At 46.5% G+C, this 15,680-nt stretch overlaps 1 protein-coding gene across 3 annotated transcripts in view; it reads right to left on the reverse strand.

Annotated features, from left to right (window-relative positions):
- Positions 1-8,807, reverse strand: part of Alpk3 (alpha kinase 3) — a 50,049-nt gene extending 41,242 nt beyond the window's left edge. For 2 of the 3 annotated variants that reach the window (XM_076851292.2, XM_076851294.2), the window contains exons 1-2: positions 8,495-8,807; positions 2,114-2,152 (exon numbers count right to left, since the gene is read on the reverse strand). In XM_076851292.2, the coding sequence (XP_076707407.2) occupies positions 2,114-2,152; positions 8,495-8,637 (182 nt within the window). In that variant the 5' untranslated portion in view covers positions 8,638-8,807. The remainder of the gene's footprint in view (positions 1-2,113; positions 2,153-8,494) is intronic. The other variant, XM_076851293.2, reaches the window with a different exon arrangement.
- Between the last annotated feature and the right edge of the window lie 6,873 nt (positions 8,808-15,680).

Below are 15,680 nucleotides of genomic sequence, written 5' to 3' on the forward strand. Positions count from 1 at the left end.
AGCTCTACATTCAGTGTATCTTTTCTGTGAATATTGTTCTGGACTTGAGTTTGAGGAGAAAGGTTGAGACCCAGGAAGAGCGTCTCAAATCAAAAAAGACTTCTGGATTGATGGGGGTCTACTGTAGCTTCTCCACAGACACTGGGGCATTCAGGGAGTTGACAGGAGGCCTCCCCCAAAAAAATCTATTGAGGATGGGGATCCCAACTTCTCACACACCTGCACACTGCACAGCTGCAGTCAGATGCATTCTGAACATTCTCTGCAGTACCCTCTCACCTAGAACTCAACTGTCCGATAAGCTAAGTCACTCAAACAGAGTGTCTTTTGAGACCGAAGCTATCAACTCTCTGAACACTCAGAAAATATTAACATCTAGAAATGTTTCTTGCTGCTGTCATACTGATAGCAATTTCTGACTGGGAAAATACCAAACTTCCATTAACACTTTCTAGAAAATTTCAGGCCAAATGTAATTCAATGTATATGATTCTGTAACTAATTCAAAACATCCCTAAGTATGAACCCCTACAGAATTTATATCCTATCTCATCTGTGTACAAGTCTGGATCCAATATTCTGCTTAGGCTCTTAGGGAGAAAGCTCTTGGGCAAGTCTAAGAAAATCATTTCACTACTGGATAAGTAAGGAAACTGCTTCAAGAAAATTTGCAGAGATAAGTGCTCATGCTAGACTCATTTTGAATGGAAAAAGATTTTCCTTGAATTTTCCACACAAAGACCTAAACTATATCATAAAATAGTTTATATTAGAAAACCATAAGTAAACTAAGTGTGGCTAGAAAGCCCTCCCTCTAGGGAAGTGGGCTTGGGATGCATCTGGGGAGACAGGAAAAAAATCACTGTATACACTGTCATATTCTGCTGAATGTCTACAGCTTCTTGTTCCTATCCTCCAAACCATTCAGATGTGCATGGACTGAGTGTGCTCCATCAGGTCCCCTAGAAAGCCGGGAGGTCTGTGTACATCTGGGAATGATCTTTCCAACCCTGACATCTGAATCGTTGGTTTTCATGATGTTCAATGGAACCCTGAATCGTTGGTTTTCATGATGTTCAATGGAACCCTGAATCGTTGGTTTTCATGATGTTCAATGGAACCTAACCTTGCTCTTAGATTTGGTAGGTACCTTACTTTGAATAAACCCCAGATCCTCTCTCTTTCAGCACTTCCACACTCTTTGAATCAGTTGGGATATACTCTTTTCCAACCCTGAGCCACCCAGAACAAAGTCTCCTCGATGTTCATCAACATCAAGGACATGTGCTTAGTAGGCACTAACCATGCCTGTAGACATGGTTAGCTACTCAGAAAACATCCTCTGTCATGAAAAGGTAGCCACTCTCCCTGAATCTTCTGGAGTCTGGGATGGGGCCATGGGGTGGGAAGTAGCCAGGAAATGTTCCCACTGTGATGGTAACAGTTTAGCCAGGGGTAAAGAGTTGTCCCCAGCTTGGGAGGCAAGAGGACAGACAGTCTTTCCACCAGTAAACATCAACCGTGGGCTTGCTCAGGCCCTGCCCTGGCTCTGCAGCAGGTTGAGAACAAGCTAATGCAGGAATACAGTAATATGATATTCTCTGATTTCACGGAGTTCACAGTCTGCAGCAGCGGTGAGGAATCAAGAAAAGGAAAAAATCAGAGAAAGAGAAGGTGAAAGAAGAACTTAAGGGACTGTGGGAAAATATAAATGTTAAAGGCAGGAGCCATGGTTAGAAGATGAATAAGATGTCAAACCTAGATATGTAGTTACAAAAAACATGAAAACTTAAGATGAGGAAAGAGTGGGTCATGTGACTGGTGGCTCTCTGCTCTATTCTCATGGTATCTGTCCCAAAGGCAAAGAGAGGTCACTGCAGGCATCTGAGAGCCCTGCCCATATCTCTATTCCTGGGTCCCTGTGCCCCTTTGAAATGGCCCATGCAAGCATCATCTCTGGTTCCTGTCCATGCTCATGTGAGTACCCTCTCACTTCTCACCCTCCCCTCAACCCATGCAGTCTGGTTAGTGCACAAGCAGTCACCCATTGGCCCCTCAAGACCCAGACCCAAGAAAAAAACAGTCCGAGAAATGTAATGCAATGTGCATTTACCTTCCAGAGCTGGGGTGAGACAACCGGTTGCTTGATAAGCTAAGCAAAAACAGCAAATGGAATCATTAGGCCAAAAAAGCAAAGAGAGGATGAGGCAAAATCAACAACAGTCATGAAGTATTAATCAGCCACCATCTGGGGCCCCGGAGGCCTTTCTATTAAAAGGGACCAGCTGTCTTAGTTGGCTTGCTCCAGTTAGCAAGTGGCCTCACCACTGGACACCAATGTATCTGAAACCAAGAGCTGGTTAAAGGCAGCAGAGTCCAGAAAAATGGTTAGGCAGGAAGGAGGTCCTTGGGGCTGAGCTGGGAAAAAGGTGTGCCTGGGGCACTTGGGTTTCTGTTTCCAGAGAGAGCCTTATGCCAATTCCCCAGCACACAGCACACCAGGCTGGGGCAGCTCCTGATTTCACTCTCTGCCTTTTGAGAGGGAGAGCCTCGTTCCTGGAAATTCCCTTCACAAGCTAAGAAGAAGACAGGTGGCTTGGAGAACACCCACTATTAATATGTTAAAGTTGGTTAAAGAGCAAGGCAAACCAGCTGGGAGAGTGAAGAAGAGGAGAAAAAACAAAGCAGTTAATCCAGCAGAGCCTGGAGGGACCCAGATTGCTCAAACCAACACGAGGCCCCTCCAAGCTTGAGGCACTGATCACCCTCCTGCCTGGGGCACTAACCAGGGCCTGGTTGTGCACCGAGGGAGGAGACCCCACACAAGGCTGCTCCAAGGGAATTCTAGGCCCTTGGAACGAACCTGACTTCTACCTCTCCCTCTACCTTTTCTAACACAAATATCTCCTGTGGAGCCCTGGACCTCAGCTCTTTGGGAGATGGCCAAGGCCACCAGCCCATATCCCCTCCAGCTGCAGAAATACTCTCCCTTCCTGTTTGACAGCCCAGCCTGTACAATGGCAATTGTGATCTACATTTCTAACCACAGAAAGCTCTAAGACTGCATATAGCATGTGCCCATGTGAACTTGTTGATGTTGTTTTTGTTTTGTAGGTCTCTCTCTCTCTCTCTCTCTCTACCAGGGATTAAACTCAGGGGCATTTGGCCACGGAGCCACATCCCCAGCCCTATTTTGTATTTTATTTAGAGACAGGGAATCCCTGAATTACTTAGCACCCTGCTATTGCTGAGACTGGCTTTGAACCCATGATCCTTCTGTCTCAGCCTCCTGAGCCACTGGGATTACAGGTGTGAGCTATCATGCCTGCCTTTCTTTCTCTTTCCTTCCTTCCTTCCTTCCTTCCTTCCTTCCTTCCTTCCTTCCTTCCTTCCTTCCTTTTCGTACTGGGGATTGAACTCAGGGGTGCTCTAGGACTGAGCCACATTCCCAGTCCTTTTATTTTTTATATTGAAGCCACCGGGTCTCACTAAGCTTCCTGGGCTATCCTTGAATTTGTGATTTTCCTGCCTCAGCTTCCAGAATAGCTGGGATTACAGGTGTGCACCACTGCGTTTGGCATGGGTTTGGTTTTGCGGTCATAAAGAAATGACCTTAGCTGGGCATGGTGGCACATGCCTGTAATCCCAGCAACTCAGGGCTGAGGCAGGAGAATGGCAAGTTCCAGGCCAGCCTCAGCAATTTAGTGAGACCCTGCCTCAAAATCAAAAGTAAAAGGGCATGGTGGAGCACACCCACAATCCCAGCGATTTGGGAGACTGAGGCAGGAGAATCACAAGTTAAAAGCAAGCCTCAGCAACTTAGTGATACCTTAAGCAGCATAAGGAGACCATATATATATATATATATATATATATATATATATATTTTTTTTTTTTTTTAAAAGATAATAAATGGATAAAAAGGACTGGGGATGTGGCTCAGTGGTTAAGTACCCCTAGGTTCAATCCCTGGTACCAAAAAATAAAATAAAAGGGATGGGGATGCAGTAGAGTAACCCAAGTTTCAATCCCCAGTACCACCAAGAGAAAACACACAAAAAAAACAAACAAACAGACAAACAAAACCCATATATCCTGTTCCCTAAAACCTGGCTTTCCCTCCAATACTCCTAGGTTTGTAGATACCACCAGCATTCTCTCAAATTCCTAAGGTCAAAATATACCATCTTGGACTCCTTCTCTCCTCCATGCCTCAAATCTAGTCAGGCAGTAATTCTCAGCCTTTTTCTCTTTCTCTCTGCTCCTACTGTTGGGCTCTGATCTAGATCGTCATTGCTCCATGTTTGATGATCACCTCAGTCTCCTTCCTCTTTAATCCCAAACTCCACCTCTGAACAAAATGCTGCAGGATCAGCATTATATTGAGACCCAACTCCCTGACTCTGTTTTTAAGGCCCTCCTTGATCTGCTCTCAGCCACACTACAACTACGGTTCTCTCACTTTCCCAATGGAACTCAGGTTCCATGGAGCCAGACCTGTCCCTGACTGGCATGGTTGTGTCCATGGCCTTTACTTTTGTCCTCCCAGCTCTAAAAGTCCTCTCTCCTTCCTTCTGTTCAACTAAGTCCTACCCATCAAGCCTTCAAATCTAGATCTTTTTGTAGTTTCTGTAGCTCCTAGCACAGAGTCAGGCATACAATACGTATTCAACCCACATTCTCTGAAAAGAGAGGGGGAAGGGAGAGAGAAAGGAAGAAGGGGGAAGGGAAGACAAGGAGGGGAGAAGTGTAAGATCGCATTTGTGAAACAGGAAGGGTCCTGTCCCCCAGAGGGAGCTGCTGCTCCAGAAAAGAAATGGTAAGGAGGAGCAAGAATGCAGCTGCTTTTGCTCAGAGCCTTAAAAATCCTCTGGAGGCTGTGTGGGCGAACTTCCCTTGGTTCTGAGGCACTGGCCAACTCCATCCTTTCCTGGACCATAAACTTCCTTTGTCTCTCTCCTTAGAAATGAGATATTTCTTCTTCTTTGGGTTTGGATTTCTTCCCTGGGAAGGAGAGGGGGAGAGTCAGGTTTCTAAATTAGAGAGGAAATGACAAGTTCCACCTGCATGTGGGCATGGGACTGAACTAGAATAATAAGCCCTCTCACCAGCTCTCTCCAGGCTGTTTGTGAAGCTCTGCATCCTGGCCCCAAGTCCTGCTTTCTCTAGGTCTTGCTCTTACATGTTAGATCAGGAGGAATCCTGGGCTGATGGAGCTCCTTGTCTTCAGAAGGTAGAAGACCTGCCAGTACCCCATTGGCTCTGGCCCCGGCAGGGAGCTCCATATTTGCTGTCTTTGAGGAGTTCTGAATCAGAGAAATCAAATGTTGGGGCAGAAAGACTTTATTTAAAGAGTTCTTTGTGTTGCTTTCATATTTTAGAATGGGAATTCAAGACCCAGGAAAGAAAGGTGTCTTCACAAAGAAGTAAAGTAGACCTAGGGAGGGAACAAGAAGTGTCATAGAAGCTGGGGGCCTGTTGTTCTTTCTACATTTCATGTATTCTGGGACATAAAAGACATGGAAAGTCCTGGCCTGATGCCTCAGTTGCTCTAACCCTAGACATCCAACCCTAAAGAATAGCAAAGCTTGTTTTGGAGCTATCTGTAATAACATGATAGTTCTGCTGTTCCTCTGAGTCTACCAGGACCTGGGACTCCATGAAATGAAATGAAATTTCTGCCTATAGTAATACCAACCTGAATGTGCCCGATCTCATCTGAAATAAAACGTCTGTGTGTCCCATAAAAGCAAATTCATCATAAATGCTTTCACTCCTCATCCTATTCTAGGTAGCCATATGCCACTTTCCCATAGGAGTGAGGTCCTACGGGCTGGGTGACTGAAGAGGCTTGGCCTCTCAGTCCAGACAGTTGGTGGAACTCTCTACACACCTTTAACCTCAGTAAGTATCCTTGAGCTGACATTGGACTGGAAACCCTTCCAGGGGTCTTGGGGCAGAGGGAAGGAAGACGTGCATAGTGACATAGAATCTAGACCGGGACCAAGGCTTCTGGAGCCTCAGCCATTGCCCAGCTGCTCATAGACTCTCAGGGAGAATCCACACTCACAAAGACCCTTGAAAATAATGCCTCAAGAGCTCCATGTAAAAGTACACCCAGAAAATGTTTAGTCTCAAGGTAGACCCAGTTGAGTAGAGTCAAGAGTGAGTGGGAGCAGAACTTTGCCTTACAGTTAGGACCCTGGGATAGTCAAGGCTCAGCTGGACGGAGCCAGATATAGTTGACAAGGTCCTTAAAGGACCCTCTTTCTCCCTTCAGCCCTCTACACATCCCCATAGGCAGTCAGGCTGTTCTGAGGGACAGCAGACTCTGTGGTGCCTCCTCCAGCTGGCCCTCCCCAAGCAGTCCCATTCACATTGTCCCTTCTTTGGCCAAAGGCTCTTCCAGAGGCCAAATAATTCTTTCTCCTTGTCTCACAGAACCTGTGAAGGGGGTGGGGTGGGGGTCCAGTTTTGTCCAGTTGACAGAAAACAGAAAACTACAGGGGCATAACATAGTCCAAAATCCAAGACTAAAAAACCTTCTTTCCCACTGTGCCTATCCTGTCCCTCTAAAGGCAAAGAGACTCCTTTTGGATGTGGGGATGTAGCTCAGTGGTAGAGCACTTGACTGGCATGTGTAAGGCCCTGGGTTCAATCCTCAGGTTCAATCCTTTTACGAGCATCCCCATTCAGGTCCAAGAGGCCTTGAGACTGCCACTTCTTTCCCACCTGCTGCTCTCTGGCTGACACACTACTTTGAGTACATCAAATATGCAATGAAAATGTCCATCACACAACTGCTCAGCCAGACAGCAGCACTGTGTCCACTCTCCAGCCTTGTTCCTAATAGTCTTCCCCAATCCACCTGGATTTTGAACCACCTTTCCTTCTCTTCCTCATCACTGCTCTAAGAAGAATCCTGCTTTCTTTCTCCTTGTTGCACTGGTATTGGATAAGGCCAGAAGCAGGCAACAGACCCCAGATAAGCCAGGTATGGTAGTGCACACCTATATCCCAGTGCCTCTGGAGGCTGAGGCTGGAGATCTTAAGTTTGAAACCAGCCTGGGCAATTTAGGGAAACCTATATCAAAATAAAAAAATAAAAAGGGCTGAAGATGTGGCTCAGTGGTAGAGCACCTCTGGGTTCAATCCCCATTACTAAAAACTAAAAAATTTTAAAAGCCCAGACAAGTCACTGTGACAAATGTGAGGCCCCCACAGGGAGTGCCCTTCATTAAAGACCAGAACAAATTACCACATTTCATTCCCATGTTTAAGTAGAGACAGTACTTAAGAGGAAGGGGCATTTTTTCCTGGCAGCTAGGGACCTTCTCAAGTCTGACTCAGTCACTAACAGGAGCCCTCAGCCCTGCCCCAGACATGTGACACCATTTGACGTGTTTTATGCAGAAACAGGTTCCGGTTACATTTGAACTTTTCCAACTCCAAGGTCAATAGGACTCAGCCAATCCTAGAGGAAGTGCCCAGGACTTTTCCCGAATGTCCTTGATGTCTGTTTTTATGCTGTTTAATGAAGGGAGAATAAGAGATCTCCAGACAGTGTCTCACAGTAAAGTCTATTTTCTGCATAATACACAACAAATTCTGACCAGGAAACAACACTATCCCAATAGCCAAACCATCACATTCCCCTTTGAAAATAGGCTCCAGTGTGAAAGGAAACTTAGTTGCCCAGAATGGGCAGGAAGTGTCTGTCTTCCTGGCAATACATGTATCCTTCTCATTGCCTTCTCTTTACCTCTGGGAAGACCAGTGAAGGGCTCATCAGTTCCACCCCTCTCTGGCAGCTCATCCCCACCCCCAACAGGGCAGGACAATTGGCTCCCTCAGAACTTCAGGTCCTCAATCCCCAGTATCCCAGATAGGAACCAGCCCTTGATTCCACCCCTTCATCTCACCAGTCCTGACATAGACCCTGGGAAGACGACCAATGCCCTGGGCCCAGAGGAGGACCCTTACTTATTACAAGGTTTCTTTCTTCCCGGTCAATGTCCCCCACCCTGAGCTAATCAGGTCCCATTCAGGGCAGTCCCCCGGCCCTCTTCCTTGCCACCAGCGCGCTCCCCCTCCCTACCAGCAGGGAGGAATTTCAGCCACTCTAACTTTCCTTATCGCTTGCTCTGGAATCCAGTCCCAGGGAGTAGCAGAAACTACTGTGGGGTGGGGAGATAAGGAAAACCTTCAGGCCCTGTGAAATCCCCCAAATAGGGCCTTGCTCCTCTCTTGGGCCTCTCAGTTGCCAGAGGCCTGAAGCCCTTGAGCCACGAGGGGTCAGGAGAAGCCATGAGGGGCGTTCTGGCCTGTCCCTGTCCCTGTCTCCAAGCCTTAGGCTTTAGGCTGAGCGCCCAAGGGCGCGGTCCCCACCCAGGTCTCCAAGGAGGAGCAGCCACGAGCCAGCAGGGGCACCCTGAGCCTCGCCCGCCCCAGAGGAGCCCTACCCGGCGCTGCCCAGCCCCTCGGCGCTATTCACCTGGTCTCGGGTCGCACGCTGAGCAGGTAGCTGCGGCTGGCCGGGCTGGGGATCCACACCGGCCCATCGTCCTCGCCGTCGGGACCCGTCCCCGCCCGCGTGCCCAGGCCCCAGCTGCGACTAGGGACCCTCCGCGACCCCATGGCGCCGTCGCCCTGCCCGCCCTCCAGCCGGCCTCCAGCCCCGCCGCCGGCCCCTGCAGCCCGCGCGACGCTCCCCTATTTATAGCCCGAAACCGCGCTGTCACCTGCTGCTGTCCCTCCCCCGCCGGCCCGCCACGGCATGCCTGGAGGGGCCGGCGCCGAGTCCCTTGGCCACCCCTCCACTGACCCACGACGGCTGTCAAGCTGCGCTGGCGTGGCGGCGCAAAGCCCAGGGAGGAGGGAAGCGCTGTCCTTGAAACAGAACTGTGAATGGGCCCCTCAATGGAGACCCCACGACCCCCGCTGCTGTCCACACTCCTTCCTTGTTCCCTTCGGATTTTGCCAGTGAGGAACCTCCCGAAGCTGATTTTGAGAAGCAGCCCCGGGGATGGGGAGCCAGGCATGCTGCTTGGGAGCTTGAACTAGATCCACAGGAGCCAAGGCGGTCTAAGATACAGGCCTCTTGTGGCAGCAGCCCCACCCCCACCTTCATGACCCCTTAGACTGCTGGTCCACTCACACAAACCCAACCATCTCCATTGGTGACTCCCATCCTAGAGGCAGGAACTCTTCTGGATGTGTGTCTTGTGTCTTCCCCTATCTCTCCCAGGATCTAATATAAATCAGGGGCTTTAATAAATGCTTCTAGAGTAATCGAACCTCCTCCACCCCTTCAGCCTTTATTTCCCAGTACCAGGGGTGGGAAATGGGTTGAGGACTAATAAAGCCCAGAAGAATAATTAAGTCTCATCCAACAATTGCCAGAGTGAAGTGCTAAGCACTGCCTAAACCTGTTGCTGAATATTAGGAGTAACCATAATCTTTTTACTGGTCCTTCCTTTTTCTATATCGCTGAGTGCAACCAGAAAGTGTTTGGAGCTAAGTGGATATAATGGTTAGAAAGTGGGAATAAAGGAGTTCAAACCCTCAGTTCTCCAGGTTGCACCCACATCCCCATTCCTTTTGGAAATTGTTTTCCCCCTCTGCGTGGTTCCAAATGGCATCTCATCCCTGAGCTCAGCCAACTGACATTTGACCCAAACCAGGTTATTCATGGTACCCCATCTTCCTGACCACAGACACCAAGCTGTGTCTGTGAAAGTTCTCCATCAAAACATTCTTTGCTGGAATTGGGAGTGAAAGCTGGTGTCTCTGTGGTAGAAAGCTATGAGATTCAAGCTGTCCGCAGCCATACTTCCTACAATATGGAGGAGGCCAATCTTCATTGAGGAAGAAGGAAGTCTTCAGCGGAGGGAAGGGCCACAGGGCCCTGAAATCTTTCAGGTACTTTGTTGCAGGTGTTCCCAGATTTGTCAGCTTTGTCCTTGGCCTTCCTGCAAGTTGGCATTTCAACTTTTCCTTGGAATCTGAGTGCCAAAAAAATTTATCTTTTGCTCAAGCTACTCCAAATTAGGCTTCTATTGGTGGAATCTAAGAACTGACCAATACTAAAGTATTTTCTCCTAGGAGCCCAAATCCATCTCTTGATCACATGCCTCCATTCAGCCTGTTCTTGGGTCTTTGAAGGTATGTGCAGTAACATCCCTTTAGTCATCTACAGTGTGGTCCATCAAACATTTAAAAATGAAAACCACTAAAAGTTTTGGTTCATTTGTTTAAATCAAGAGAGTATCAGGCTAGGGCAGCTGTGCTAGAAACAGGGATCACATGATCTCTGCCTGCAAGAAGCTTAAGTCTAATAGGGGAGACAGGCATATAAATAAAATACGGCACAGGGTGAAATAACAATTACAAAACTATGTATAAGGGAACATTAAAGTACTAGAAAAGAGCTGAGGGTGGTTGTGTATGACTGTAATCCCAGCAACTCAGGAGGCTGAGGCAGGAGGATCACATGTTCAAGGTCAGCCCCAGCAACTTAGAGAGACCCTGTCTCAACATAAAAAAAAAAAAAAAAAATTAAAAAGGGCTAAGGATGTAGCTCAGTGGTAGAGGCCCTCTTGGTTGCTTTACCAGCCCCCCCCCCCCCGAAAAAAAAAAAGAAAGAAAAATAAGAAAGAGAAAAGAAAGTAATTCTGCCTGGGAATTTTCTTTCCCTTCTTTTAATCCTGGGGATTGAACCCAGGGTGCTCTGCTGCTAAGCTGCATCCCACCCCTTTTTATTTTTTTATGTTGAGACAGGGTTTCACTAGTTGCTGAGGCTGACCTTGAACTTGCAATCCTCTTGCCTTAGTCACTAGATTCTAGCTCTGTCTAGGGATTTGGTTAGGACAGTTTTTAAATTTTTTTTTTTTTAATTGTAGTTGGACACCATACCCTTATTTTATTTATTTGTTTTTATATGATGCTGAGGATCAAACCCAGTGCCCCGCATGTGCTAGGCCAAAGCTCCACTACTGAGCTGCAACTCCAGCCCCTGGTTAGGACAGTCTGAAAAGGAAGGAGTTGGGCTGGGGTTGTGGCTCAGTGGTAGAGTGCTTGCCTAGCACATGTGAGGCCCTGGGTTTGATCCTCAGCATCACATAAAGATATTGTGTTCATCTACAACTAAAAAATAATTTTTTTAAGGAAGGAAATAAACACTGAGAAAGATTTTGAAAACAGGTACTCACCAACTAGACTGTTGGCAGAATATTCCAGATAGAGGGGATGGTATGCATAAACATATAGCAATATGCATGTCATTCAAGTGTGCAGAAGTGAACAAATGGAGGGGACTGAGTCTGGAGGCCTTGTGTAGCACATTGTGGGATTGGACTTTCCCTCTAGGCCATTTCTCATGTAACAGTGGGTATGGTAGCCCTAGCTACCCTAGGTATATCCTCCAGCTTATCAGTTTTTTTTTTTTTTTTTTAAATGTGGCCCCTGCAGAGGTTAGATTAGAGTAGCTATAACAAAATTAACATCTCTCTGCTTTTGTACTTTACCCACTAATAACTTTCTTGGTGGTCACATTATTTCATTAATTCCTGAGTCTACAAGTTTTCAACATCCCTATTCACCTAAGTTCTCTCTACTCCTACCTATTTAAAATCTTTTTATGCGAAGTGCAAAAATCTTACCCTGGTTTCAGTTTTGTTTTTACTTAAAGCTCATCTTTTTCTCACACTCACTTTCCTTCTGACCTAGATCTTTTTGAATTCTGCCCTATCATCCAGTGTTAATCTATAGGATAATCCATCTTTCTCAGTTCTTGCTATCTGCAGATTTAACAAGCAGATTTTCTTTGTCTTCAACCACATTTATAGGGCTAGGGATGGAGCTCAGTAGTAAAGATCCTGTCTAGCAGGCTCAAGGTTCTAGGTTTCATCCCCAGGGTGGTTAGGGGAAAGACAACCAAATTTCTGGTGAAGGGTCAAAGTTGAGTAAAGCTTGTGAAGGCAGAAATGGAGAGATCAATAATATTTTCCTCTCTGAGCTTTCAGTCCAGCAAGAGGAGAGAGGACACATAAAGTAGTGTTGTCTTCCTAGGAAGACTAGTTGCTGAGGCTGACCTTGAACTTGCAATCCTCTTGCCTTAGTCACTAGATTCTAGCTCTGTCTAGGGATTTAAGAGTCTGGAAACTAATCCTGTTCTGCCACTGAGCAGCTGTGTGACCTTGGGCAAGTGGCTTACCATCCCTGGGCTTTAGCTTTCTCCATTGTTGCCCAAGCTGGATTGAACTTGCAATCCTAGGCCATTTCTCATGTAACAGTGGGTATGGTAGCCCTAGCTACCCTAGGTATATCCTCCAGCTCATCAGTTTGTTGTTGTTGTTGTTGTTTTAAATGTGGCCCCTGCAGAGGTTAGATTAGTGTAGCTATAACAAAATTAGCATCTCTCTGCTTTTGAACTCTATCCACTAATAACTTTCTTGGTGGTCTGTTTCAGACTCTCAAGTCTCTGGGATCATGGATGTGTGCCACTGTGCCCGGCTAGCTTTCATCTTTGTAAAAGGGACTGGGACATTCTATTTCTTATCCTGAAGGTCATAGTTGCTCATTCAACAAGCACTTTACTCCATGCCAGGCTTTATGCCAGGTGCTGAGGGTTCAGAAACTAATGTGGTCTAGTCTCTGCCCTTGAGACTCTATCTCTCAAGCCTGAAGGAAAGATAGAAAAATTAAAACAGCCATAAATCCTTTGCTAGAGATTTGTACATGATGCTAGAAGAGTCCAGAGGAGTGCATGCTCTGGTTCTCCGTTAGGAATAATCGAGCACAATGCAGTCAGTGTTTGTCATTAAACATGAGCACTGATGAAGCACTGTACGAACTTGCTACTGGTGCCAGCATCCCTCCTTCCAGTTGTTTCAAACTTCCTGGGGGCCCAGAGTAAACTGGATGCTTACTGTAGGAAAATGCTGGGCTACTGTTAACACACTTAGCTGCTCCCTGCCAGAGCACAGTGGAGTCTCCCCAGATACTCTGGCTCTCTTACCTCAGCCCCTTTCACCAAGGTTTGGATGAATTTGAAGATGACTTGTATTTTAACTTAGTTGCATCTTTTCTCCTTCCTACTCAGCTTTCTCCCTCCCAAAGCTAACAAATGTCAAAGGAATATTTAATAATAAATTTAATAATAATAAATTGTAGTGAAGGGAAGGATAAATGTCTTAGGGAAAAATTAACATTAGATATTTTTCATAGCTGAGGGGAGGGAAACAGGCAGGGGACAGAGCTATTAGAACAAGATGGCTGAGAAGGCCAGAAGTTTGGGAGCCATGAAAGGGACATTTAATAATAATAAATCCATCCTCCTTAGAAGCTTTGACCAGAGCATACATTACCCAGTACTTACCCCTGATTTATTTGTTGGTTTTGTGGTACTGGGGATTGAACCCAGGAATCCCTTTTGATTTTTTGGAGACAAGGTCTTGCTAAGTTGCTAAGGCTGTGCTGAGGATAAGCTGCTAGAACTTGTGATTTTCCTGCCTCAGCTTTTATCCTCAATATTTATTAGCTATCAGGACATTATACCACATTTGTTACCACCCTCCACCTGAACTTATTAAAAACAATGACTGACTCACATAAAGTTCCACTGTGCTACACCAGGCTCTGGCCCCCCACCATCATTCTAGCTCTTCTGATGACTTAGTCAACCCCCCAGCAGCAGGTCCCTTGACCTCATTCTCTCAAAGGCCTTAACTCTTACTAGCCTTTGGTAATCCAATCAAATGCCCACCACTGGAACCTTGTCACCAGGTCTTCCATCACCTCTAAAATGACACTCTGTTATCTTTCTACTTTCCAACCTTGTCCTTGGCTTCAGGCCAGCTCTAGGCCTCAACTCCCCACCCCTTACCTCTACACTCTCACATTCCTTCCTGACTTCTCTTATCCACTCTGACCACAAATGGACATAGTGGAGAGTGGAGAGTAGCTTCAACTACCCTCTCCTCAGGAATTTCCTTTCACTTGCCCGTTGACCTTCTACTAGACTAACCTTATTGGTGGAATCGGGAATCTGGCTGTGGCTACTTCTTGCTCTGGAGAGGGCCAACATTTCTAGCGTTCAATTTGAGGCTGGTCTCCTACAGTTTGGCAATCCTTTGACATTCTCCCAAGCTGACCTTTTTCTTTCCCTATAGCAAATACTTCAAAGAAGATTCCAACCTCCCTTTCCTCTTCCTCACTTCCAAGGGTCAACTGTTCCTTCAACACACAGGAAGAAATTAGGTCATTGGGCAAGAATGTCAACTCTGAAGGACAGGCTAGCTTTATCATTCCTGTGTCCCACCAACCTCTACTTTTTATTTTAAATTTTTTTTAGTTGTTGATGGACCTTTATTTTATTCATTTATTTATATGTGGTGCTAAGAATCGAACCCAGTGCCTCACACATGCTGGGCAAGCGCTCTACCACTGAGCTACAACTCCAGCCCCCCAACCTCTACTTTTTCCCTTTCCCAGCTCCCAAACTTCTGGCCTTCTCAGCCACTTTGCTCTAATAGCTTCTGTCCCCTGACTGGCTTTCCTCCCCACAGCTGTGAAGATTATCTAATGCTTATTTTTCCCTAAGACATTTATCCTTCCCTTCACTACCAAACTTCTCAAAAGAGCCCAAAGGTAACCAGTCACAATATCGAGCAGTAATGGGTTATCAGAATTGTGTTATAATGTGCAACCATTGGTTTTCGGAACAAGGCAGAAGCAATCCAATGGCTGGAGCTGTAACATAAGGTCAGAATCAGGCATGCCCTACAAAAGTGACCAATCGTCAGTCCCTGAGGATTAGTTGACATGGAACTCCAAAGCCCAGACTTGGTTCCTGGCCGGGAAGAGGAGGAAGTGAGGGGAAGAACATATAGCTCTAGCTATGTGCCAGAGAGGAGATACGAGGCAGAAGCAGTCAGCATTGGCAGGAAGGGAACTTAGCCATCATTAAGTACTCCCCACCTCAATCCCCACCCTGCCCTTGCAGGGAGCATCTTAGCACTATCTAGGGTACTCCTATAAAGGTGCCCCAGCCTGTGCAAGGGCATCCCCAGAGGATGGAATATGCCTCTCTTCCAGGCATCCGGTTTCATTTTTAGGAGGATTTTCCTTTTATTCCAAGTTGAATTCTGTTCAGAGGCCCCATGGAGGTCTAGTTCCTTTTTGATAGAACAGCCCTGCAAAGGTGTGAAAAGAGTGCCTATATTTCTTTTCCTGAAGAAATATCAAGTTCCTTCAACAGCTCCTTATGTTAAATGGCACTGTGAGCCCCATGCCATGCAGGATGTTCCTCTCTGGACATGTCGGCTTTGCCAATGTCCATCTCAGGCTACTGTGCTATATAAATGGTTACTCTTCGCCTATGAGCTTTACAGGGCAAAATGGACACAAGTATCACCAACTTCACTATGACCGGTAGGTTTTTCAGGTCTTAATTTCTTTCTTTTTGGCACCTACATGGACTCATACTGAGGTGGCTTGTTCCATAAGCTGTGGCACAGGACTAGGAGAGACATCAGGGAGGACCTCCTCATGCATCATCATCGGCTTCTACTGCAGTCCTCAAAGTTCCCCTGACTAAATCAAACACCTGTGCACTCCCTCCAGATCTCCTCTTTTGGTTCTCCTTCTCTTGATTCCATTTATTCTAAAGTCTTGGCTCT

The sequence above is a fragment of the Callospermophilus lateralis genome, chromosome 3, assembly GCF_048772815.1.
Source record: "Callospermophilus lateralis isolate mCalLat2 chromosome 3, mCalLat2.hap1, whole genome shotgun sequence".
NCBI lineage: Eukaryota > Metazoa > Chordata > Mammalia > Rodentia > Sciuridae > Callospermophilus > Callospermophilus lateralis.